The sequence below is a fragment of the Penicillium cataractarum genome (assembly GCF_028827025.1).
Source record: "Penicillium cataractarum strain IBT 29864 chromosome Unknown utg000001l, whole genome shotgun sequence".
Taxonomy (NCBI): domain Eukaryota; kingdom Fungi; phylum Ascomycota; class Eurotiomycetes; order Eurotiales; family Aspergillaceae; genus Penicillium; species Penicillium cataractarum.
This window is the reverse complement of record NW_026622737.1, coordinates 1,356,889-1,379,188: the sequence shown is the minus strand read 5'-3', so window position 1 is coordinate 1,379,188 and position 22,300 is coordinate 1,356,889. Positions and strand designations below refer to the sequence as shown.

The following is a 22,300-nucleotide window of genomic DNA, read 5'->3' as shown; positions in this document are numbered from 1 at the left end:
GCTTAGGGAGACGTGGATTGTTTGTTTCTTATCATTTTTGTGGCTTCATTTCAGGGGGGCCGACCGCGATACAGATCTTCGCTGGCGGATGTCATCCGAGTGATGAACACAGTTCTCTGGTAAAGGATGGATGTCTACTGGGAGACAAGTGTATCATAAGACTTTTGCTGCTCCCTGACTTAACATCGACTGTAAAGGAATGGAAGAGCAAGAAATCGACGCCAAAGTGATTTCCCATGTAGAGGCTGAGCATGATCACCTGATTTTGGGCAACTTACAAGGCAGAATGCACGTGACATAAACGAATGTGGCGATGCAGATGCCTAACCTTATTTTCCTATCACAAGCTGAATGAATGAACATGAAGTCTAACAAAAGACTACACATGGATCTATTCTGATATCTTAAGACATAAGTTTCCCTGGGGATTCTTTCAAAAAAACCATGTCTTCAGAACATACACCCTCCGACGATACTTCCTCGACATCAGTGGAAGTAGGCACCAACGATGCCAAAAGGCTACAGAACGTCTTTCGAGTAACCCTGCAGTCCAACAAACAGAGCTCCGGGTTTCATTCTCGAAGGTCTCACAAGAAATCCCGAGCTGGCTGCTTAACTTGTAAAAAGCGAAGAGTTAAGGTACGTGTAGTACTCGAGATCTAATATTAGTCTCAGGCACTAAAGTCATTTCAGTGTGACGAACAAAAGCCAGAATGCTCGAAGTGCGAGAAAAAGGGTCTTACATGTTGCTACACTTCGGAAGAAGTTGTTCGAAGGGATTCAGATTCCTCCAGCAGGAGGCTGTCCAAAGAAAGCCCGAATTCGACTTTGTTCTCCTTTACGCTTGACAATATCACCAGAGACATCCAGGAGATCTTGAATTTGGGTGTTAGGTGCAATTTGGTTCCATTATGGAATCAAAATGCCACTCATCCCATGAGCACAGTGGCATTTCACAATTTTGTGAAATGTTCAACGGAGACAATAGCCAGCCCTGCCATTCGGAACGTCATGAGAACTGATATGATTCAGGTTTCCTTTACAGTAAGTCACATCTAATAACCGTCAGTATGTTTCGCAACGGTCATCTGATACAGGAAGAAAATAGAGCTCCCACTTGATGTACACCATTCTCGCAGTCGGCATGCTACATCTGAATCGCGTCTCGCCTAGCAAAGAGCGATCTGTCGCAGAATCATATTTCTGGCAACACGCCCTTCAAAATTACCAAAAGGCTCTATCATCAAATGTCAGCAAGGACAATGTTGACTCCCTTCTGTCTAGCTGCATGCTCATGAGCGTCATGACCGTCTGCCCTGAGAATTTCCAGCCAACGGATTCCTGGGTTCTCACAAATAGGCCAGAGGCGATGAATTGGCTTTGCCTACAAAGCGGACTCCGGTGTATCTTATCCCTTGCCTCGCGCTATATACCATCCAGTATCTGGGGCACCGCATTTTCAGAAATCGGCAAAGAAGAAGATAAGATTTTCGACGACATCCAGCAAGGTCGTGAAGGTCTTGATCCAGATCTAGCGGATCTTTGCGGGATTGACGACTGGACAACGGATAATAATAGCATTTATTACAGTCCACTTCGCATCCTCACTCCACTTTTGAAATTGGAGCGGGACGCTCCGAACTCTGCACATTGTACTTCATTCATGGGCCGGTTAGATTGTGACTTTGTCAATCTTTTGAGGGAGAGGGATCCGCCCGCTCTGATCATTCTGGCGCACTGGATGGGCCTGATGTGTTGTCTGTCACAATGGCAGCCATGGGTAGAAGGGAGGATTAGGGGCGAGTGTATTGCAATTTGCATGTTTCTGGAACATAGTACTGACCCCCTGGTTTTACGACTTTTACGATTCCCTGCGGAGGCATGTGGATATAAACTCCATAATGATTCATGAGTATCTGATAATACAATCTGGAATTAGACATTCCCATAACCAACACTTGAAATATTTTGGATATCAGACGTATAAACGCTATCAGAGTTCACGACAAAGGAGATGGCTGAAGGTCGTTGAAAATGCCATTAAACCAGATATCAAAGTCAATCTCGTCTTGATTCCAGGAGAACTGCATCTCATTGGACTCCACGCTCCGGAAGTCGTCCGGGCTGTTACCGGTGAACTTGCCAAACGCCATGTCGTCATCGGGGTTGAGAATGACTCGGCTCAATGTTGAATAGTTGGCAAAGATCCGGTTAAAGTCAATGTGGGCGCCACGTTTCCTTTCTCTAGCTCCAAAGTGGGCCTCTTCAGCAATCAAAATCGCGTCGATAAGAGCGACTCCACGCTGGGCGAGCAAATCATGATTTCTTAAAGCGAGGCGTTCACGTGCAGATAGAACGGCCTCTCTGTACATCTCTACTTTCCCATCAGAGGGGTTTTCCACGGTAGCATTTACCTCAAAGCATAGAATGACGGCAGCAGTAATAGCAAATGCAGTGTGTGTCCAGATTGACAGATCTTCCTCCTTGGCGATTGTTTCATGTTCACGCAGGATTGTCATCGCAGCTGCAATGCAGGTACGCCTTGAGTGGCCATAGTTTGGATCGTGGAATGAGCGGAATAGAAACGGCCGGTGTATCATGATAATCTTTTCAGCCGCCGTAATGGCAAGACTTCGACGGACAATGCTAAGCCAGGGGATCTTTGACTCTTTGGCCTTGTCGGGTCGCAAAAGGAAAGATGGTATATCTTTAACAACGGCTCTCATCTTCTGGTCAACTTGCAGTATATGTTCGTATTGCTCGCGACGAGACTTGCGCTTGCTCATCGGGCCAAGACCATCGACTAGATCCGGCATCAGAGCGGCTAGCTCAACGAGCACCCGCACATAGGTGCTGATGGTGGGGATATTGGTGGGCAATTCGCTGAGATTCTGCTCATCTGCATTAAGAGGGCGGCCGGTGGAGTAATGCAAAGGAGAAATGCTATAAGTGTCCGTAAAGGGGATAGCGAAATGGTCCTGGATGATCATTTGACACCACACTCGCCGTCCAACTTCTCGCTCCACGCGTTCTTCCCATTGATCTCGGGTCTGTGTCAATGATGATGGATGGTCTTTGATTTTGTGAAGCCCTAAACACTCAGCGATTCGAACGGCAGCATTGAACATCGTTGCGTTGAGTTGGCTGAGACCGAGATTATGCGCAACCTCCGTTGATATGACGATAGCTTGCACAGAGCAGATGGAAAGGTTATTTAGGAAATGCGAATGATACAACGTTTGAACCATGGCTGAGAAAAGCTGCTGTGCGGTTTGCATACTGTCGAGGTCAATGTCAAGCAGGGTTTTAAGCTTTCTGCTATTTTGGATTGAGTTGACCGTACAACTCAAGACAGAGAGGTAGAGTGCAATCCAAAGAGGATTGTCACATCTTCCTGTACTCCAGAACAAATCACATTGTTCTAGGAATGTCTCTCCATGGAAGCAATTGTGATGCCAGGTCAAATGGCCAATATGAAATTTGATGAGTTTTTTAGCGTCGTTTGACATAGGCACGAATACTAAGGACTCTAAGGCGGATCCATGTATTTGGAAAGATCCGCTATTCATCGATAGCATATCCGGATTATCTCGACGATATTGGCAGGCGCATCGCCTGTGGGGGAAACATCCTGCAGAATTCCGACCCCAAGCAAGATGCTCTATTGCTGTAAGGATTGGTGGATCTGTATTCTCCGTCGGGGCTTCAGCCAGTCGATGTAGTGCCTGCCTTTCATCAAACTGGTCCGGTTGCTTGATATCCTCTTGCAGCAACCCTGCGGGATTCTCATCGGTCGGCGACGATGATAGCCCGGTCTGTAACTGGGAGATTCTATCTTTTAATCTTTGAGCAATATGGGGTAGCTTTTGTGTAGAGCCAGTATCCAGGTCCGCCAATATTGAGCCTAGGAATTGGATCTCAGATGCATGTTGCACAGTATTCCGCCGGAGTCGCACTGTCTCCACCGAGCACTCCAGATTGAGGCGTCGACATCTAGAACAAGGGATTTGCTTGTCGCACTTTCTTTTCCGCTTGGTGCATTCTAGGCCACGTCAGTTTCATGTACATAACTCCACTTAGGACGGGAATAGATGATCTACCTCGACACGCGAGGGGCCGCCGCTGTGAGACGCGGAGTGGGCCAGCGACATCGGCTGACCCGGCCATGGCATGAGTGGATGTTGTTTGTTGTTTTTTTGAGAGAGAAAGTGGTCTCGTTTCGATGATGGCCCCCCCTTTTCTGCTCCTCACCGTTGTCGATATCGCGTGTAAGAGGAAGTCCCCTTTGCGGACGAGTGTGGCCACTCGACCGCCCCCGCGATGCCAATCAGCCAATCAGAAGCCGGCGATATCGGGGGTCGGACTTTATCGGGCGCCGGCTGATTCGTCCTTGTCCGTTCTGGTGCTGACATCCAGAGAGATATCTCCTGCTGGGATAAGTTGTCAAAAGCAATTTGAAGAACCTGATCAATTGGTGTAAACAGTTTTCTCCGAGATTCGTATCGATCTCCTCTATATATCACGAAAACAAGCCATTTGTCTCCTCTAATGTCCGGCCAGCAGTCTCGGGGAGCAGAACCCAAGCCCAACCGAGACCAAAGAAGGTCATAGTCGAGAAAAACCAAAACGTTCCTTTCGGTTTAAGAGTGTCTTCAAGCAGCATGGATGGAACAGCCTTTCAGCGTTATGTTAGTGGAAGAATTCTCCGTCAAAGGGGCCAAACAAACCTTTGATAAGCCATATCGGTTGGCATAGTGAAAGCACATCAAAAGACTCGATCCGGTGGCGCGCACATGCAGGGGGAAAATCTCCGCATTGATGAGATACTGGATCGAATTCCACCCGATTGCCCAGCCAATTCCAACGAAATACATAAAAACAATTGCTACAATTGCGGCCCGATTGGTAGATACAGACTCGCCATCGGATGCTGACTTGACTGTGAGGAAGATTGCGATATACAGCATGGCGACCAGCTGGATTAGAACACCAGACACTAATGATCCTTTTCGCCCGACATGGTCAATTAACACAATAGCACAGAGCAGCGATGCAAGAAATTTCACGGCGCCGAATATTGCCGTGACAAAGAGCTTCTCTGACTGCCCTGTCAATCCTAGCAAAGAAAACAGCTCGGGCGCATATGCTTGGGGTAGTCAGCAATATTCTGAGAATACTTAAACTCTAGGGAAATACACACTGGTTGTTGAGTTGGCACCAGACCACTGGCTGAGAAGCTGCTCGGAGACGACAAAAAGCACCCTTTTCTGGTTGGTTCTGACTGCCAGCAACTGCTTGAGCGAGGTCATCCAAGACTTGTACATGCTAGTGCCCTGGCAAACCTCCAACTGGCTTTGAATGCTCTCTATCTCAATGGAGATGTCTTCGTGCTCCAATGGCAGACCCCACAACCTCCCCAGAGCTCGCCTAGCTTGGTCCAATTTTCCCGCTTTGCACAAACGTCGAGGACTCTCTTCACACAAGAACGAAGACAGACCCAATCCTCCAGCCACGATGATTTGTACACTTTGTGGTATAATCCATTGCCGAGCAGTACTGTCGGAAACGTGCAACGCAGCTCCCCAGGCCGAGAAATACTGCGACAGTCAGCTCAGCAACAAATTAGCAACGCACCCTCCAACTTACCCCAACCATGATCCCGATATACTCCGACATCCCAAAAAGCGACACCAGCATACCCCTAGCATGAGCCGGCGCAATCTCAGCCAGATATGTCGGCGCAATAACACCAGCTTGTCCAATTCCAAGCCCCATGATAAATCGACCTGCATATATTTGTCCGATACTGGTGGAAGTGATGACAATGACAACACCAATTAACCAAAGTAGACATAATTGTCGCATTGACCAGAGCATGCCGATGTGTTCGCAAAGGAGAAAGGCGATCAGTGCGCCCGGAATGCTGCCGATGTGAACCATCGATGTGATATTCGAGAGACGGTTTGCCTGCTGAGAGGCATCGAGGTAGGTGGCTTGAAGACCGAATTCATAGATAAACGATTCTTGTGCGACTGTGGTGGAAATGAGGCCTTCGTCAAGCCCTACATCGGGAAATGGTTAGCATTGTCTACTCAATTCTGCTCCATTATCTTTCCTACCCCTTGACATTCCGGATAGTCCGAAACAAAGTGCTGCGCAGGCTAGTGGAAAAGTGAAGCATCTTAATGAGGAACGGATATTTCTTGGTTTCTTCATCGTGGGAGTGAGATTGGGTGGGAAAAGTCGAGCATTTTCTCGACTACACTCAAGTCGCATCGATGTGTACAACTCGCTAGACAGGCTCTAAATGGCTTTGGTAATAATCTGCGCAGGGCGACTAACACTTTTTACCTTGCAGCAACGCGGGCAGCGTAATGAACAACATTTTATTGGATAAGGAAATAGAAGTTTGGGGGCCAGACTCCACTCAGCCTCGTAGGGCTGAGGAGAACAAGCTTTCTTCAGGTACATTGTTCTGAGCATGAGTATTCCAGCTAGCAAACTCGAGTCCACTATAAATGGGGACAATTCCCGCCGATTCATGGATTACCTTGGTGGTTATTCTGCTGCCTGGTATTTGGTGGGTCACAGGTGCCATATCCACATGTGCCTTTAAGGAGTACAAATCATTACTTAATGCTAGGCTAGATAAATTGAATATTTACCTTTAGAGTAGCGCTTAAAACTGACGTACTTTTTACTGGGAATCCTTCGTTGGCAGTTGGGTTAGCTAAGAATAGCGATGTGCGGACTTAGGCAAATCACCTCTTCAGATTCGCTTGGTCTAAGATGCGACAAATATTTATCGTACAGAAAACCTATGGTCTATGACATACAGTATCACGCTTTGCAATGTATTTTCAAAGAATAACGCTCTCAAATAGCCGCGCTAGCCTGCTCCTTCGCAACCTTGGCCCTCCTTTCCTTCCGTTCGCTGAAACGATCACCAAAAAGGTCCAGATGCGGCCGCATCAGGATGGTATATTTGACAAACTCCTCCATGCAATCTACCAGCCGATCGCGATTCCCACTAGGCTTGATTCTTTGATCTCCCGGCTGACCTTCATCCGGGAAGTGGGTGTAGGCTTGGGGGATGGATGATTGGTTGGGGATGGTAAACATGCGCATCCAGCGGCCGAGGATACGCAAAGAGTTGACGGCATTGAATGATTGGGACCCACCGCAGACTTGAGCGATGGCAAGGGTCCGGCCTTGAGTCGGACGGACACTGCCAGTGCTTAGGGGGATCCAATCAATCTGGTTCTTGAACACTGCGGTCTAGTCGGGACGAAACAGTCGTTAATAGCTGATATTGAACTCTAGAATCAGGCTAGGTGGTACTTACCAAGTTTCCATGCTGTTCCGGGGAGACCCAAAGATGTCCGTCGCTCCAAGCACTGAGTTCTCTAAGCTCCTGGACTTTAGCATGGTTATGATCCCGGTCGTTCTTGACCGGAAGACCTTCGGGATCGAAGACGCGCACATCACAGCCAAGGCGGAAAAGGATTCGTGAAGCTTCAAAGGCCACGAGGCGGGAATATGACCTTGACCGAAGACTTCCATAGAGTACAAGCACTTTCAACCTCTGGTTGGTGAGTCGGAGGTTATTCTCAGCCATTTGAAGAGCAGTAGTCAACTCAAGGCTCTCCACCCAATCCTCGGCACCATCTTCGGAAAGAATAAACGGCCGATATTTCTCGCGAACCTCAGCATTATCCTCTTTAGGACTTAACGCGAGAGTTTGCAGACTAGGCAATTGTCGTACATCACTTGTGCCATCGAGTTGAACCGCAGTTGCCGTTGATTGTTGGGGAAGAGCGTGAACAGCCATTCTGGAAAAGCCGCGTTGAGTGAATGATGGCCTAGAATGAAAGACTTGTCTCGATGATACCCCCAAGAAAGGTCTGGGGCATGTGAGCTTTAAACTATGAGCAAGCCGCATATCTGCACTAACAACAATCGGAATGGAAACGACCCTCGCCATCTTATTTTGTGCAAGGCATAAGTCGACAGTCTGTCATTGGCAGATGATGATTGGCTGGTGATTATTGAAATACCTGCCGTATTGATAATACGGATGTCGCGATATCAGGCCGAGTCGGGAGTCAAAACCATGGCTTCTTACTGAAACAACCTGTAATGTGGTTACACATCCCTGTATTATGACCGAAGTGGCAGCCACATTCTTGAAAGTAATCCAACATTTGAATCTACAATATTCCGAAGCTTTCTGTGGCCACTTTGCTTTAATTTGCAATCTCGTTGGCACTGGAAAAATATGAAGAAGAAGGTCAACAATACAACCACGGAGAAAGAAAGTGGCTCCGCCACATTGACTCGTGTCCGCGACAATCAACGGCGATCGCGTGCCCGCCGGAAAGAGTACATTCAGCACCTTGAGGAACGGTTACGATCTTTCGAAAGTCTTGGAGTGGCAGCATCGCAAGAAGTCCAACAAGCGGGGAGAAAGGTTGCGAAAGAAAATGCTCTTCTTCGATCACTGCTCGTGCTTCGCGGCGTGACTCAGGATGAAATCGAAGTCTTTCTCAAGTCCCACGAAGAGTATACTCCTGGAGGAATGACCAGATCAGCGTCAGCAATAAGTTATCCAGTGACGCCACAGATTAGGCCGTCTATGGTTCTTGGGGTTTCACAAGGGACTCCCTGTGAGAGCCCAAACACTTTGCCGTGGAGAGAGGTCATCGATAAACGAATTGTCCCAGCCTATGGCCGATCTGTGGAATTTCAGACGTATGCCAATCAACAAGAATTGACAACGGGTCGACCGCCAACGATACTTCCGGTCGACATACCTGATACTGCATCTACACTTCAGCAGTTCAACGGAGATCATCGGGAGAAAGGTCACTTTACATCGTGCGAGAGTGCAGCCAGAATCATTGCCGATTTGCGAGGCTATAGTGATACCCATGAGCTACGATCAGAGCTTGGTTGTGGCGCAGAAGCAGATTGTATGGTCAAGAACTTGAATCTCTTTGAGATGTTTGATAAATAACATATCACTCGGCTTGTGAGCTCAACCAAAATCCAACCAAGATTAATTGTTGTCTCTTCTCGTTCATGAAAAAAGGATCCGCCACAGTAGCCGGGAAACTGCGAATCACCGAGGGTGGCAGGGTTCAATCTCATACTTCTATCGCGTTTTCCTCTGGGCAGGTCATTAATCATGTACACCAGCGAGGGATATCGCGTAAAGTCTCTAATATGGTTTCGGTACAGGAATCTTGTAGGCCCTGGCTAGTGATATAGATGCTCTGAACCTGAACGGTAAGGATTAAGGCCAGACTGTACACATACTATTGACAAATAATTCCAGCCAAGTCAATACACACTTCAAGGAGCGATTCTCATTATTAACAGTTTGTACTCTGGCGGGGAAAACTCCGCTGACAGAATAGATTCCCCGGAATCTGGGCACTCGATCCTGTTCATCGACTGCCGTGATTATTCGCCCAGGCTGCAGGCTTTAGCCCTCGTTTAATGTCCCGAATGCCCGCGATTGGACGATTTTCCATGCGAAGCTTTGACGTAACAACTATGAGATTCACCCGGTCGAGCCTATTTTGTGTTGTCACTGACTCACTGCCCAACTTGTAGGCAAGACCAGAAGCAACCCCACTCCGTCTAGTCCAGTCGGTGAGGAATAGTCGTTGTCAACTGGTTCCAAGCGGAGCACCCAACAGCCCCTGTAACCATCGCTAAGCATTGTAAACTTGAATCTTGTTATCGTCGGAAAAGAACGAAAATCGGGGGAACGCGGGGAACAATCACGACATCATTCCTCTTAGGGCAATCCCACGCGTCCAGCACAAGCCAACTTGTCAAGTTGTTCACTCTTTTTCGCATAAGCTCACCGTTCTTCTAGAACGCCTTTGTGTTCCTGGAATCTCAGGGCGATCATTACGGGAGTCTGGACCAATTAAAGGCCCCGCTATATCACCGGCTAGAGCCGGTCAGGTTTGATTGGTTACAACCGCCGACGAGGGGTCGCGATCTATAAAAATCACCCCAAAATGCAGATGGCCTTGATATGCGCTTGTTGGGCGATAAGATGGTTGGCATTACATGATTTCCGTCGGGTGCGAAACTATATCTGTGCGATTCATATTGTTCATATACTCTTCCCTCTTCCCAACCTCCTTCGCCAACTTTTTTCCCCATTCATTTGGAACTTCTTTTCGCCTGTCCCCCCCCCCCTTCACCGGCTAGCAGAATAGGGCCTCTGTGCCTGGACTGATCCACAGTACTCCGTAAGTGATTTCCATGCTACAGGGCCGGCTTTATTTGCCCCGCGTTGGATTTGTTTTATCTAATCAGGACTATGTTTTATTTCCAGATTGAAATCGAATCCGGGAGGGGGAGACAATTTCCTATCTCTACAACTCGGGCGAATCGAAATTCACCTGCTTTTATTACTTTCTATACTTATATCCAACTTCTACCTGCCTATCCGGCCTCGCCAATAGAGCCTGACAGTTGTTGTCGGCTTGATTTGAGCATTACACTATGAATCACAATATGAAAGACCAGGCGCTGCCGCTGAGCATCCACCGAACGGGAAGTCGACTTGGAGAACTTCTCGTGGCCGACACTCTGGTAGCGGCAGGCTCATCAGCCCTCATCACCCCGGCGGTGATGATCTTTGACAGGTATGTCCCTGCCTCCATGTAAACATTCACAAGGAACGTAGTCATCTAACAAATCCCAGACTCGTCGTTGAAAAGTCCTTTTACAACCAGCCCATGTTCCCAGCTTTCCGTCGACACTTGTGGTTCTCTATTACACAGCCAGCAACCTTTTTAACATCCAGACCTAGCCTATTGGTCTGGTCTCTTTATACCGCCACGTTTGCAACCGCCAATATATCCGAGACCCTGCTGAGCAAGGTCTATCCCAAGATCGACCATGCTATTGCGGGCATGACCACTTTTGCCGCGACATTCGTCGTCAACTCTTCCGTCGGAATCTGGAAAGACGTGAAATTCGCCCAGCTATTCGGTCATAAGAATAATGCTCCTCCCCCTCCTTCTCCTCCATCAATGATGGCAACACCAACACCATCTCCCTCCCAGTCACCATCTGCATCTACATCTACATCAGCGTCAGCGTCAGCATCAACTTCAACCTCACCATCTCCATCCACCACACCAAAACCAGACACCTCTCTCCCCAAAACCGCCCGTTCAATCGGCCGCACTCGCATCCCCCTAGCCACATACTCCGCCTTCCTCCTCCGCGACGGCCTCACAATCTTCGGCTCCTTCAGCCTCCCCGCCATGCTCTCAACAGCAATCCCAGACTCCATCGCCTCGCAAGAATACCTAAAGATCCTCATCGCCCAACTCGCCATCCCAGCATCCATCCAACTCATCAGTACGCCAATCCACCTCTTCGGTCTGGACTTGTACAACCGGCCCCAGGCCATGCCGACCAAAGAGCGCGTTAGCCGGATTAGCCGTGATTGGATTGGCGCTTCGCTGCTACGCATGTGTCGTATTATTCCTGCCTTTGGGATTGGCGGGTTTTTGAATACGGAGGGCAGACTTTATTTGCATGATCAGTTGGATGAGAGGAGGATGCCGGCTTGAGGGTGGTGGTTGAGTATAGGACACTCTTTTTTTGCATATAACATGAGACAGAACATAACATAGCATTTTCATAGAAATTATAGATCAATATACCCTTTTCTTATCCTGTCCCGTCCTTGCTCTCTTTTACCAGTTCTGTCTCCCTTTTTCGCGTTGTATCGCAGGCATTCGGGCAATGGTGGGGTGGACACTCGAACACTTTCTTATCGGTTCGTTTATCGTGTGAAGAACCCCACATGCCGAGGTGTGCCCGGCCCGGAGCCCGCTTGTAACCGGACAGCGCACAGCAGGGTTGACCTTTCTACTTGTTGATGGGAGAAGGATCTGGGATCTCGTGGGTAATGTCGTTGTGGATTTTTATTGGCTTGACATAGGGCTTAGGTCTTTCCCCGCGTCTTCAGGCAGCGGATCGGGAACCCGGTCAAACCGCCAAAGAGTAGCCGGCTGGTGGCCGAGAGATTTCCGATGTCAGGCCGAAGATAGACTCGTGAAGAAGTATTCTACTTGGAGGTCTGTGGTATGGGGCTGGTGTAGATCTTTCGATTTGTTGAGTGCATCTATGTATTGATTCCATTATTGGCTTTTCATTATCCAGGGTACAATCTTAGTTTCGGAATATTAGATCCCAGGTCGATTGTGCATAATTGCCCTCGGGCTCCTTTGCCAGCCCGATTTGAACGGGCATATAGGTATGGAGTGATCAATTAATGCATCATTCATTTCTTCATTTTGAGAAATGTAGCGAATACCTACCTCTTAGTAGCCTTAAATTACGATGACCACATGACGCAGCTTAGATTTCGAGATCCTATTCCCAGAAAACATAAATATAGTCTCTTACGCAACTCCTGTCTTTCTTCGAGTCTCGTAGTTTAATCGAGATGTAACCATTCAGGTTGAGATAGACTGTTCTTACAGACGCTAACCTTCCCACGTGGAGGGTAGCATCGGCTTGATAGTCAAATTACAATTCAAGCGTCACTATAACCTCTAGCGAGAGTCGACAGTCTATCTAACAGGCGTGACGAGCCAAAATCTTATCATGCTGAAAATTTCCATAGATTAGACTAACTCTCGAGATATTTAGAATATATTCGTCCCCATTTGTATTTTCCTTCTCGTGGGGGATGGGATGAGTTCGTGTCATAATTATTGTAATATTTTGACCTGTGATTCACTTGATGTGGTTAGTTTTGCCGTTCCCGGACTAGCGCCCCAATGCACCGTTTTATCACCTCTCCCCTGCATATATAGCTTCACAAATCGTTGATAGGAGATCAATTGTCTTATGTGAGTTGCATTTTGTTTGCCGTGAGAGAATAAAAAAGTCTGAAATTGTTTCGATTTACAAGATTGATATTCCCGGGCGACCAGCAAACATGAGTCTAGAGTATTGGTCACGCGGGACTAAGTATTCCCTTCTCCAACAGCAGAAAATCGGCGTGGGTATTCTTCCCTCTACTTCAGCTCATATATTCGGTCGGTCAAGTTTATTGGTTATGCTGAGCTCTGTGGTCTGACATTGTGCACTTTTCTACCCATGTTTTGAATCGAAGATATGAATATAAAATATTTCGAGTATCGAGTTAAAACATGAATTGCTTTTTCGTTTCGAGGACTACACATTGGACCTCATTAATCCCGAAGACGCGAAAATCAGAAAATTAGCTACGAACAGAAACGAGGGGACAAGTACTAGTTAGTTAAGAATTCACTTGCAAAACACCCAATATCGTGATACCATTAATCGATCATACTACCTGCAAAGCTTGCAGATCCTTTCCATGAGAAGAGTAGAGAGACGTCACTCATCAACGTCGCGAGGATTGGCCTCCCAGTATTCACCCAATTCCGCGTCAGTCATTCCAGGGACAGCGTCATAACGGGTGAGAGGAGCCAAATCGATATTGTGCTGCTCGAATTGCGACAACTTCAACTGAGTGAGCGTTCGTGTTTTGTTGACACTGTACACCTTGATACGATGGGCCGAAGACGTGACGTGAAGCCCCCAGTTCCATGCCGCTCGCACATTCAATGGCTGTGTGTTGAGAGAATTATCCCAACATCTGCAAACGATCTCAATCCACCCTTCCACGTCGCAGGGAAGATCAATTTCCCACGTTCGCCAGGTCCATTTACCCTTTTTGGATAACTGGTCTTCCGGTACGGCGTACCAATTGAAACCTCCGTCAGCAGAGAGCTCGACACGTTCCGGCCATCTTCCGCCACCGGAATACGCCCAGCCCTTGCAATGGATTTTGCCATCATGCATAATCACTTGCTTTGTCCAGGGAGACATGATCGCTGAACTGACAGGCATCTCCTGAATTTGGATACCGTCTATAGGACGCAGGTTGTACTTGCCCACCTGCTGGTTGAAGTAGAGGTATTCCCTGGATTGGACAGGCGCGAGGGTTGGACTTTTGATGGCTTTGATACGGTATAGCCACTTCACACTCCGAGCCCCGATATACCCCATCACAATAACTCGCAGCGGATAACCATGGATCTTAGGGAGCACCTCGCCATTCATTTCCCAAGCAAGGATAACCTCGTTAGCCTTAACCTTAGACCAAGGTACGCTAACAACATAATTACCCACTTCGAGGTCCTTAATGTAGGTCTCGACGCCATAGAGTTCGAGGTGCTTCGCATGATCGATCAGACCGCCACAATCTTTAATCACCTTTTTCAGGCTAATGCCCTTATACCGTGCGGTACCAATAGCTCCCTCGGCCCAAGGAGCTTGCGGTACTTCGTCACCCTGGCCAGCATATAACGCAATTTGTTCGATACGGCGGGTTCCCGAACATTGCATAGTAATTGTCTTTTCCATGCGTGGGAACTTAGTCTCATCCATCAAATCCTCCATTGTATATGATTTAGGCGATTTCACGAGTCCGTCTAGCTTCAACTCAAATTTGTCCGCATCGATGATCGGAATACCGCCATGGTTGCGCACGAAATGAAGAGAGTTTGGAGTTATTGCCTTTGCGGCCACCAGTCGCTTTGGTGGCTCCCCATTGTAAGGGAACTGCAATAAGTGAAGCATCTCAGGATGTTTCTCTTCCAGCACCGTCTTCCAAGAATCATCCGCAACAGGGGCAAGCTCTCCACCTAGGGCTGCATGCCAGGCTTTGAAATCATCGCCGGCGAGAACGGGATTGGTCCCGGGGATTGGTCCCCATTGATAATCGGGACAAGGTGCAAATGTTTGCGAAGTCAAGATTTTGTGGGCTTGAGCCTTCTTTTTAGGGTAATTCTCCCATTCGACGTAGCTTCAGTTTAGTTGAACGACATATCAGCTTTACTGTTCTGATTTCAAAAAACCAATTGATTACGGGACACATACCCGACCCAGCCTTCTCTTTCACGGGCAAAAAGCTTCTTACGATTACCCACTGCTTGGATAGCCTTCTTATTTTGCACTATTTCGGACGGTTTCGGGGGAAACACTTTGACGACCGTCTTTCCGGCTTGGTCAAGGATAGGCAGCACATGGCCTGCCATGCCCTGCTCGATCATCCATTGATCAGGTCTGTCCAGAGCCGTTAAGCTTGATCTTCTTCTGGATTCCATGTTGTATGAAAGGTTTAACAAATTTCTCGGAGTAGGCAGCTTAAAGGATACATTAACTAGTTAGTTAACTATCGGAAGTGTCGTAGTTATATAATTCGCGGCGCACGGCCCCGCTCGGCGTCATTGTCATGATCTCAACCATGTCTAAACTAGGCAATACTTCTAAGCCAATCGTAAATAAGCTCTTCTCTTTCCTTATTTGCTAGAATTCGTACTGCAGTACGATGTATCACATTTACGAGGTGCTGTGATTTTGGATCCACCGTACGGGGACCGATAGCGACCGGTAGCGACCATCCTTAGCAACGTTCGTTTCGCCTGCTACACCGTCTGCTTCATCCCTTACTGATCGGGCATAAATATATCCGAATGAGGTAATATTCTATCAAGACAGTTACTTAAATCGAATCAAACCTCCACTGCATTGTTGTGAGCAAGGTTATGCGATTATGAAGAGGAATAGATTATTAGGCAGTGTGTAGTCATTGAGTTGCTTGTACGGAGTATAAATTAAATAGATAGAAAACTATAGAGTATTTATGTCTGGGTTCATGCTGTTTTTTAAGCGGAAAATCGGTTGATTATATGGATTCTGATTGATTTGGATAGTATCCCATATATGGTTATAAGATAAATTATATGAGCGATTTAAGTTGTTCATTACTGATTGGTCCTTCGGTCCAATCGGTTTCTTTCAATTTTTAATATGATACGATATCGCGTGGCTATTGGCTATGTTTGGTTATGGGTCGCTAATAAGGTTTCCCAATAATCCTGGGAGCCATCTTTTAGCCACATACCGTCAATTGTCGGATAGGTTGATTAACTAATCTTGTGATTAAAAGAATATCTCATAATATGACTTCATTGACTTGATATTATCATGATTTCAAGGCACTGCCATTCCCTAAACGAAATTGAATTTATCGTACGCATCGTTACAAATGGATACGGAGCCTTTAGGCTAACGATGTGGACTTCCGTAGTTATCTAAGGCAGACTATTTTGGAGCGGCCATTATTGCGGTTAGTTCTGTCTAAAATCGGTCTCTGCTCACTGTAAGACTCCTGGCGATGGTAATGATATCACTGCCACTAGCCAAATTTGACCCAATAGCAACGCAGTTCTTTATGTCTGCATAACCTGCCGGGCCTTATGAAATTTACTATTTTTGGACCTGTTTAACTCCGGTTTCACCTATCCTTTCTAATGCGGTCCCAACTTTTTCGGGAATCTGGACTATAAAGACCTTCTATTCAGCAAGTAGCTGATTTGATCCGATATTCGGTAGATATTAATAATTAGATCCAGGCATAGTGGTTGATGGGAAACGTGTGTCAAAAACTGACCGCTAGGTATCTAAACATGAGGTACGGTTTAGCTGGCAGGCAGAAACTCGCCCCGCAAGGGGTCCGTAACAATCGTAATTTCTGTAAGGGGCCGCTTACAGTGACTACGCAAAAGTATTTGGACCCCCCGGGCCCCACTTTGCTGACCGCCCATGCTAATTTCCTACCGCCTACTAGAAACGCTTAGTAAGAGAACACGCTCAATCTATGCCTGATAGGGTACTGGCAATCATGGAATCAGAAGGATGGTATACGCCTTACTAGGTAGACTTCTATGTGTATTTAGTAGTTAATATGCAATTCATGGAGTTTTGACGGAGGTTTTGCGACCGGCAATATATTATGTAATATAGGGGTGTGGGGCGGGGGTCCAAATACTTTTGCGTAGTCACTGTATGTATTGATCCTAGTTTAGTCTATAACTTGCAACAAACTATCAAAGGTAGCAAGATACAGACCCTACCTTACAGAAAGGGCTAATGCGTTCTCAATCACTCCCTTACATACGCACGTCCTCCATCTTCCAATCATCGCTATACATTGCATCTCGCTATGTAATCTCACTCGAATTGTCATTACTTAGCACGCATCTACTTTCACTAGTTTTGGTTCGATAATGCGCAGGCATGTTTTTCTTCGTTATACGTCCTTAATATATGTAAGACGATTATAATATATGGCATATTAACTAGTTGTTCTGTTAAAGCTACCGCAGCAAGAAATCCTGACTTCTGGATTATATATTATGTCTCTAAGTGCAACTTTATGTTTTCTGAAGAGTAGAAACAGGCTCTCTAGTTTTACTTCCAAGATAAGAAGTCAATTTAGGATAAATAAGGATAGTGATAGTCGGGTATTAGGGTATACGAGAGTTCCGGCGGTCTGGACCGTCAACTCACACCGACTCCTTCGTGATGCCTAAGTACTTCGCAACAAGGCGATATTATCTCATAAAACATTGACTATACTTCTGGAAAACATACCTATTAAGGGGAAAGTGAATTTCAAAGCCAATTTTATGATTCACGGTGGCACCACTTACTGTACCGGGTTTGATACTTTCAGAGAATCCTTGGGTCCGGCTAACTAAAAGGGGGATAAATGGCCAGAACGACGCTTTCATATTCAATCCAAAGAACTATCTGTGCCCGCCAGGAATCCGCCCTCCGGCGCTTATACCCAGAGCACTTCGTCCTATGGGTGCGCCCCACCGAATTCGCCAATTTCACCGGAATCGCCAAGTACCTTTTATATACGTATCGCATATAAAAGATACATAGTACTGTTGTCTGATATCTTTATAATTATTTATGATTAGTACTAATGAATAAGGAAATATATAATAAAAAGGATTAAATTTTTTAAGCTAAAAGTCTCTTTTAATCTCAGTGTTAAGTTAGTGAAATTGAAAATTAGCTATCGGTCGCTCTATGATATTTTCTAGCTATTCTAAGAAGATATATTTACCACGAATATTTCTCCTTTTAAAGTTATTAAGAGTAATAATTAAGACTAGATAGTAATATCTACAGTAAAATATCTTTAGGTCACTTCACAAAATTTAGACCTAGATCGAGTCTGATATATGTACCTTTTATATATAACCTACATACAAAAGGTACTTGGCGATTCCAGTGAAATTGGCGAGTTCGGTGGGGCGCACCCATAGGACGAAGTGCTCTGGGTATAAGCGCCGGAGGGAGGATTCCTGGCGGGCACAGATGTGCGCTTATCCAATTCGTGAACATCCAAGAGGCCGATCCGCAATACACGCCGCTATCTCTCCAAGAGCACACAGTGGCCACGAGTTGGACAGAGGAACGTTATTTGGGTCACTGGCTAGACCCAGAGTTAGAAATCGATCACCAGCGCGAAAAGGCAATCGCAAATGCAGAAGTCTCTCCAAGCATTTTGGAGTCGGAGGTATTTCTACAGTTATTGATAGGTATGACTGTAGACCAGGAAGTAACTAGATCGTCGCACTAGATCTACAGTCCTAGTCCTTATTTTTCTGACGATGCGTTTGTTCAGGCAGGTAGGGGGAGGCAGGTACTCTGAGGTCAAAGTTTATGCGCTATGCAAGTTTTTACGCCCCCAAGCTTCTAAGAAAGCAATTTGGTTGGTGTTTTATTGCTGTCGATTCTCCTTTTATAGGTATAGTGCCACAATAGAAGCATTTAAGACAGCCTAGTGCATTGAAAGTGCGTTGAAAAGCCCTACCTGTCTCCTTCATCGCCTAATTTATCAAAGCCTACGTGTCTAGTTCTATCGAGAATTGCCTATCTATATATATACTTACACCCACACCTATAGTCAGGTAGTTAACAGAACGAAGGCGGATAAAAGTCCTGGTTGGATGCGGAATGGGGGGAGCGTGCAGTTAAACGGCTCGGTGCCTAAAGTTAGGAGTGGAAAGGAGGCCGTTTCTGGCGCCAGAGATTGTCATGTTCGGCGTCGATTTCACAGGTCCCTATATTCTAGTTGTAATCCGTCGCGGTATGAGGCTTCCGTTGATCAGGAAAAGACCACAATCTCTTACTCGCGCTTAAACATGCCCTACAAGCGAACAACACTTGAAGTTATTCGGACGAGTGTTTTCATTCAAAATAGAGATTATCAAATCGTTATCGGCACTCTCCGGTATGCAAACCCCTGAATAAATGAGTCATGTGAATCGAGATATTTTCGAGGTTCCGAGCGATCGGGCTAGTGCGGAGTTTTTACGAGCTTCACACTGCTTTCACTGGACAATTAGGATTTTTATGCAGATTGCCAACGTTAACTATACTCTTTGTAGATTAGGATTCTGTTAGCTAGTAAAGGACTGAAGAATGTCATTTCAAAAGTGGTTTCCTCGCCCGATAAGATCCCCAGCTAATTTTATTTACGCCAAGCTTTAGGATGAGTACATTCAAGATTGAGTCATCGGTATATTTAAAGTCGTGACCCAACCAGTTTAAAAAGTTCTACACTTCCTTCCAAACCATCTACATTGATCTCTACAGAACATCTACAATGTCCCTCCCCAAAGAACCCCGCTCCTGGCAAAAACCAGGCTTCCTCGTATCAACCGATAAAACCCTCCTCTCAATCCCATCAATCAACCACGCCTTCAGCCTAGACATTATCTACTGGACTCAACCTGTTCCAGACACCATCCTGCAAACTATAATCGACAATTCCTTCTGTTTCGGCCTCTACGAAATCATCACCACTGCCAATGGCACCGACTCCACAAATGAACAGCCACCACAACAGCTACAACTACCCTTCCAAGCAAAAGACCTGAAACAAATCGGATTTGCCCGCGTCGTCGGCGACATGACTACTTTTGCATATTTCACGGATCTCTACGTTTTACCCGAATATCAGGGTCTGGGCGTTGGAGGGTGGATTATTGATTGTTTGGCGGAATTGTTGGACGAGATGCCTTATTTGCGGTGGGCGATGTTGAGAACTTCTATGGAGAAGAGTCGGGATGCGTATGTGAAGAGGCTTGGTATGGCTGTTTTGAAGTCTGGGGATATTAAGGAAGGGCCTGTTATGATGGGGAGAAAGGGGGAGGGTTGGGGGGCCGTAGAGATGAAGGGGAGAGAGTAATACATAGTTGGGTCTACTAGGCACTGGCAAGTCAGTCATGATTAGAGCCGCAAGTGGGGGCTGATTTAACGGTGAGGGCATGGCGAATAGCAGGCTGGCTTAGTCCACGACTCCGTTCTTGTTGACTCCCCATGCTGACAGCCGGTGCCTGGATCCTTCAAGTCCACCATTATAAATAACAAGCACAATCCTGGCAAAATTTACTACTTTTTCTATCGCAAACCCCTCTCCACAGATCTACACAATGTCCACCCCAGATATTCCTCCCTCGTTCCTCCAAAACCCCCCTCCAAACGCAACCATCCACCCCCTCGACTTTACAAAAACCACACCCCCAATCCCCGCCTACAAAGACCACTTTGCCGCCGTCATCGACAATTTCATGACCCCCACCGAATGCACAGAACTCCTCCGATTAGCCGGTGAATCCGCCCACCCCCCGCCAACAACAACCACTCCTTCTCCAAACGATCCACCCCCCGAACCAACCTGGCAACGCGCCCTCGTCAACGCCGGCTCAGGAACCGAAGTAGCCTCCTCCAGCCGCAAAAGCGGCCGGTACATATGGGACTCTCCCGAACTCGCATCCCGGCTCTTATCCCGTCTAACACCCTTCCTGACATCCTTCGGCCTGCACCGAATCGAGAATCAGCCGCTTGTTACGGGGTTAGGACCCGCGAAGCGCGGGGAGGTATTCGTGTTGGCGGGGTTGAATGAGCGAATTCGGTTTTTGAGATATGAAGGTGGTGATTATTTCAGGCCGCATTGGGATGGATGTTATGTTGATGATGGGAAAGGGACGGCGGTTAGTAGGAGGAGTCTTTTTACGGTGCATTTGTATTTGAATGGGGAGGGGGAACAGGATTGGGAGGTTTTGGGACCGGAGGTTGAGAGGGTTAGTAGGGGGATGTATCTTTTTGAAGGGGAGGATGGGTTTGTGGATTTGAGGGAGGTTGGTAAAGAAGATGGGAAGGAGGGTGAAGAGTCAAGAGGTGGTGATGGAAATGATCGGTCGCAAGAGACGTTACTCGGTGGTGCAACCTCGTTTGGAGATGACTATCGAATGCGAGACTCAGTGCGAGTCTTTCCCAAGACGGGCTCGCTGTTGATTTTTCAACAGAGGAATCTGATGCATAGTGGAGACGATGTCTTTCGGGGGGTCAAGTATACGGTTCGGACGGATGTGATGTATACCCTTGAGAAAGAGAGCGAAAGAGAAGTGTCCTAGTTTTGTTAATTCTAGTCAGCAGTTCAAAATCCCCCGATGATGAGCAATCCGAGTTTCGGAGTCAAAATCAATCATCAAAGATAACCTTAACTAATTTCGGCCTGGCTAAAGGCCGAGCTCGTAAGCCTCCGGGAAATTACCCCACCTTCGGACTTTTTAGTGCTTACAATCCTTACCCAGTCAACGTCATCTTCTTATCCTCTATAAAAACTCCCTGGACCATACCTCTCGGCTGGTCACAGAGCATTCAATCAGATACTCAACCACGATACCAGTCTATCAAACTACCATACCATCCACATCAACCACATCCTCCAATTAATCTTGAACCCTCCTTCATCTACAATCACCACCACAATGCCAACAAACAACCTCGCCTTTACATCCCCCGTCAACCCCCCGAACACACCCACCCCCTAACCGCCTCCCAAATCTGGAAGGGCCTCCTCCTAAAATCCCGCTCCGCCGAGACCTTCGTGTCCGCCGCAATCCAATCCACCACCGTGCTGAGCGACAGCATCGACCCGGCCACAGGCAACCAAGTCATCATCCGCGACGTGCTCTTCCGCGAGTCGCAGAAACTGGTCAAAGAAGTGGTGACCGCGTTCGAGCCTACTCGGGTGGAATTTGAGCAGCCGGATGGGAGTCGGGTTAGTAATGTTATTAGTGTGGGTGCGGAGGGGGAGTTGTATTTGACGTATATTTTTGAGTGGAGACATCCTGAGTTTGATGGGGAGGGTAAAGAGAAGAGCGAAGAGTGGGAGAGGGTGAAGGAGAAGGAGAGGGGAATGGGTCAGTCCGCTGTTGAAGGGAGTATAAAGGTGTTGAGGAGGCTTGCTGAGGAGGGTGCGATTTAAGAATAGCGGTACAGGATGGAAATGATCTCTTAAGTGCTTAATCTGATAATGACTATTTTACCTCGAACACACTCTATA

The 22,300-nt window shown here is 47.0% G+C and overlaps 9 protein-coding genes across 9 annotated transcripts; 5 read left to right on the top strand and 4 right to left on the bottom strand.

The window, feature by feature from the left end:
• Window positions 1-444: 444 nt before the first annotated feature.
• On the top strand, window positions 445-1,912 carry N7496_000450 (Zn(II)2Cys6 transcription factor domain-containing protein; the record flags this gene model as incomplete). Its single annotated transcript, XM_056693381.1, has 3 exons — window positions 445-639; window positions 676-1,044; window positions 1,109-1,912. 3 exons carry the CDS (start codon window positions 445-447, stop codon window positions 1,910-1,912), a joined length of 1,368 nt encoding a protein of 455 aa, XP_056560110.1.
• An 88-nt stretch (window positions 1,913-2,000) lies between these two features.
• On the bottom strand, window positions 2,001-4,167 carry N7496_000449 (uncharacterized protein; the record flags this gene model as incomplete). Its single annotated transcript, XM_056693380.1, has 2 exons — window positions 2,001-4,042; window positions 4,101-4,167. The coding sequence occupies 2 exons, from the start codon at window positions 4,165-4,167 to the stop codon at window positions 2,001-2,003; spliced, it is 2,109 nt and encodes a 702-aa protein (XP_056560109.1).
• A 352-nt stretch (window positions 4,168-4,519) lies between these two features.
• N7496_000448 (uncharacterized protein) lies at window positions 4,520-6,216 on the bottom strand (the record flags this gene model as incomplete). The annotated part of the gene is made up of 5 exons (XM_056693379.1): window positions 4,520-4,675; window positions 4,728-5,146; window positions 5,201-5,597; window positions 5,647-6,062; window positions 6,120-6,216. The coding sequence occupies 5 exons, from the start codon at window positions 6,214-6,216 to the stop codon at window positions 4,520-4,522; spliced, it is 1,485 nt and encodes a 494-aa protein (XP_056560108.1).
• Window positions 6,217-6,876: 660 nt separating this feature from the next.
• N7496_000447 (uncharacterized protein) lies at window positions 6,877-7,831 on the bottom strand (the record flags this gene model as incomplete). The annotated part of the gene is made up of 2 exons (XM_056693378.1): window positions 6,877-7,278; window positions 7,346-7,831. 2 exons carry the CDS (start codon window positions 7,829-7,831, stop codon window positions 6,877-6,879), a joined length of 888 nt encoding a protein of 295 aa, XP_056560107.1.
• Window positions 7,832-8,278: 447 nt separating this feature from the next.
• On the top strand, window positions 8,279-9,016 carry N7496_000446 (bZIP transcription factor; the record flags this gene model as incomplete). Its single annotated transcript, XM_056693377.1, has 1 exon — window positions 8,279-9,016. The coding sequence occupies one exon, from the start codon at window positions 8,279-8,281 to the stop codon at window positions 9,014-9,016; it is 738 nt and encodes a 245-aa protein (XP_056560106.1).
• Window positions 9,017-10,527: 1,511 nt separating this feature from the next.
• Window positions 10,528-11,609, top strand: N7496_000445 (uncharacterized protein; the record flags this gene model as incomplete). Its single annotated transcript, XM_056693376.1, has 2 exons — window positions 10,528-10,670; window positions 10,730-11,609. 2 exons carry the CDS (start codon window positions 10,528-10,530, stop codon window positions 11,607-11,609), a joined length of 1,023 nt encoding a protein of 340 aa, XP_056560105.1.
• A 1,804-nt stretch (window positions 11,610-13,413) lies between these two features.
• N7496_000444 (sulfite oxidase) lies at window positions 13,414-15,188 on the bottom strand (the record flags this gene model as incomplete). The annotated part of the gene is made up of 2 exons (XM_056693375.1): window positions 13,414-14,887; window positions 14,962-15,188. The coding sequence occupies 2 exons, from the start codon at window positions 15,186-15,188 to the stop codon at window positions 13,414-13,416; spliced, it is 1,701 nt and encodes a 566-aa protein (XP_056560104.1).
• Window positions 15,189-19,552: 4,364 nt separating this feature from the next.
• N7496_000443 (GNAT family N-acetyltransferase) lies at window positions 19,553-20,137 on the top strand (the record flags this gene model as incomplete). The annotated part of the gene is made up of 1 exon (XM_056693374.1): window positions 19,553-20,137. One exon carries the CDS (start codon window positions 19,553-19,555, stop codon window positions 20,135-20,137), a length of 585 nt encoding a protein of 194 aa, XP_056560103.1.
• A 244-nt stretch (window positions 20,138-20,381) lies between these two features.
• Window positions 20,382-22,222, top strand: N7496_000442 (uncharacterized protein; the record flags this gene model as incomplete). The annotated part of the gene is made up of 3 exons (XM_056693373.1): window positions 20,382-21,325; window positions 21,385-21,485; window positions 21,546-22,222. The coding sequence occupies 3 exons, from the start codon at window positions 20,382-20,384 to the stop codon at window positions 22,220-22,222; spliced, it is 1,722 nt and encodes a 573-aa protein (XP_056560102.1).
• Between the last annotated feature and the right edge of the window lie 78 nt (window positions 22,223-22,300).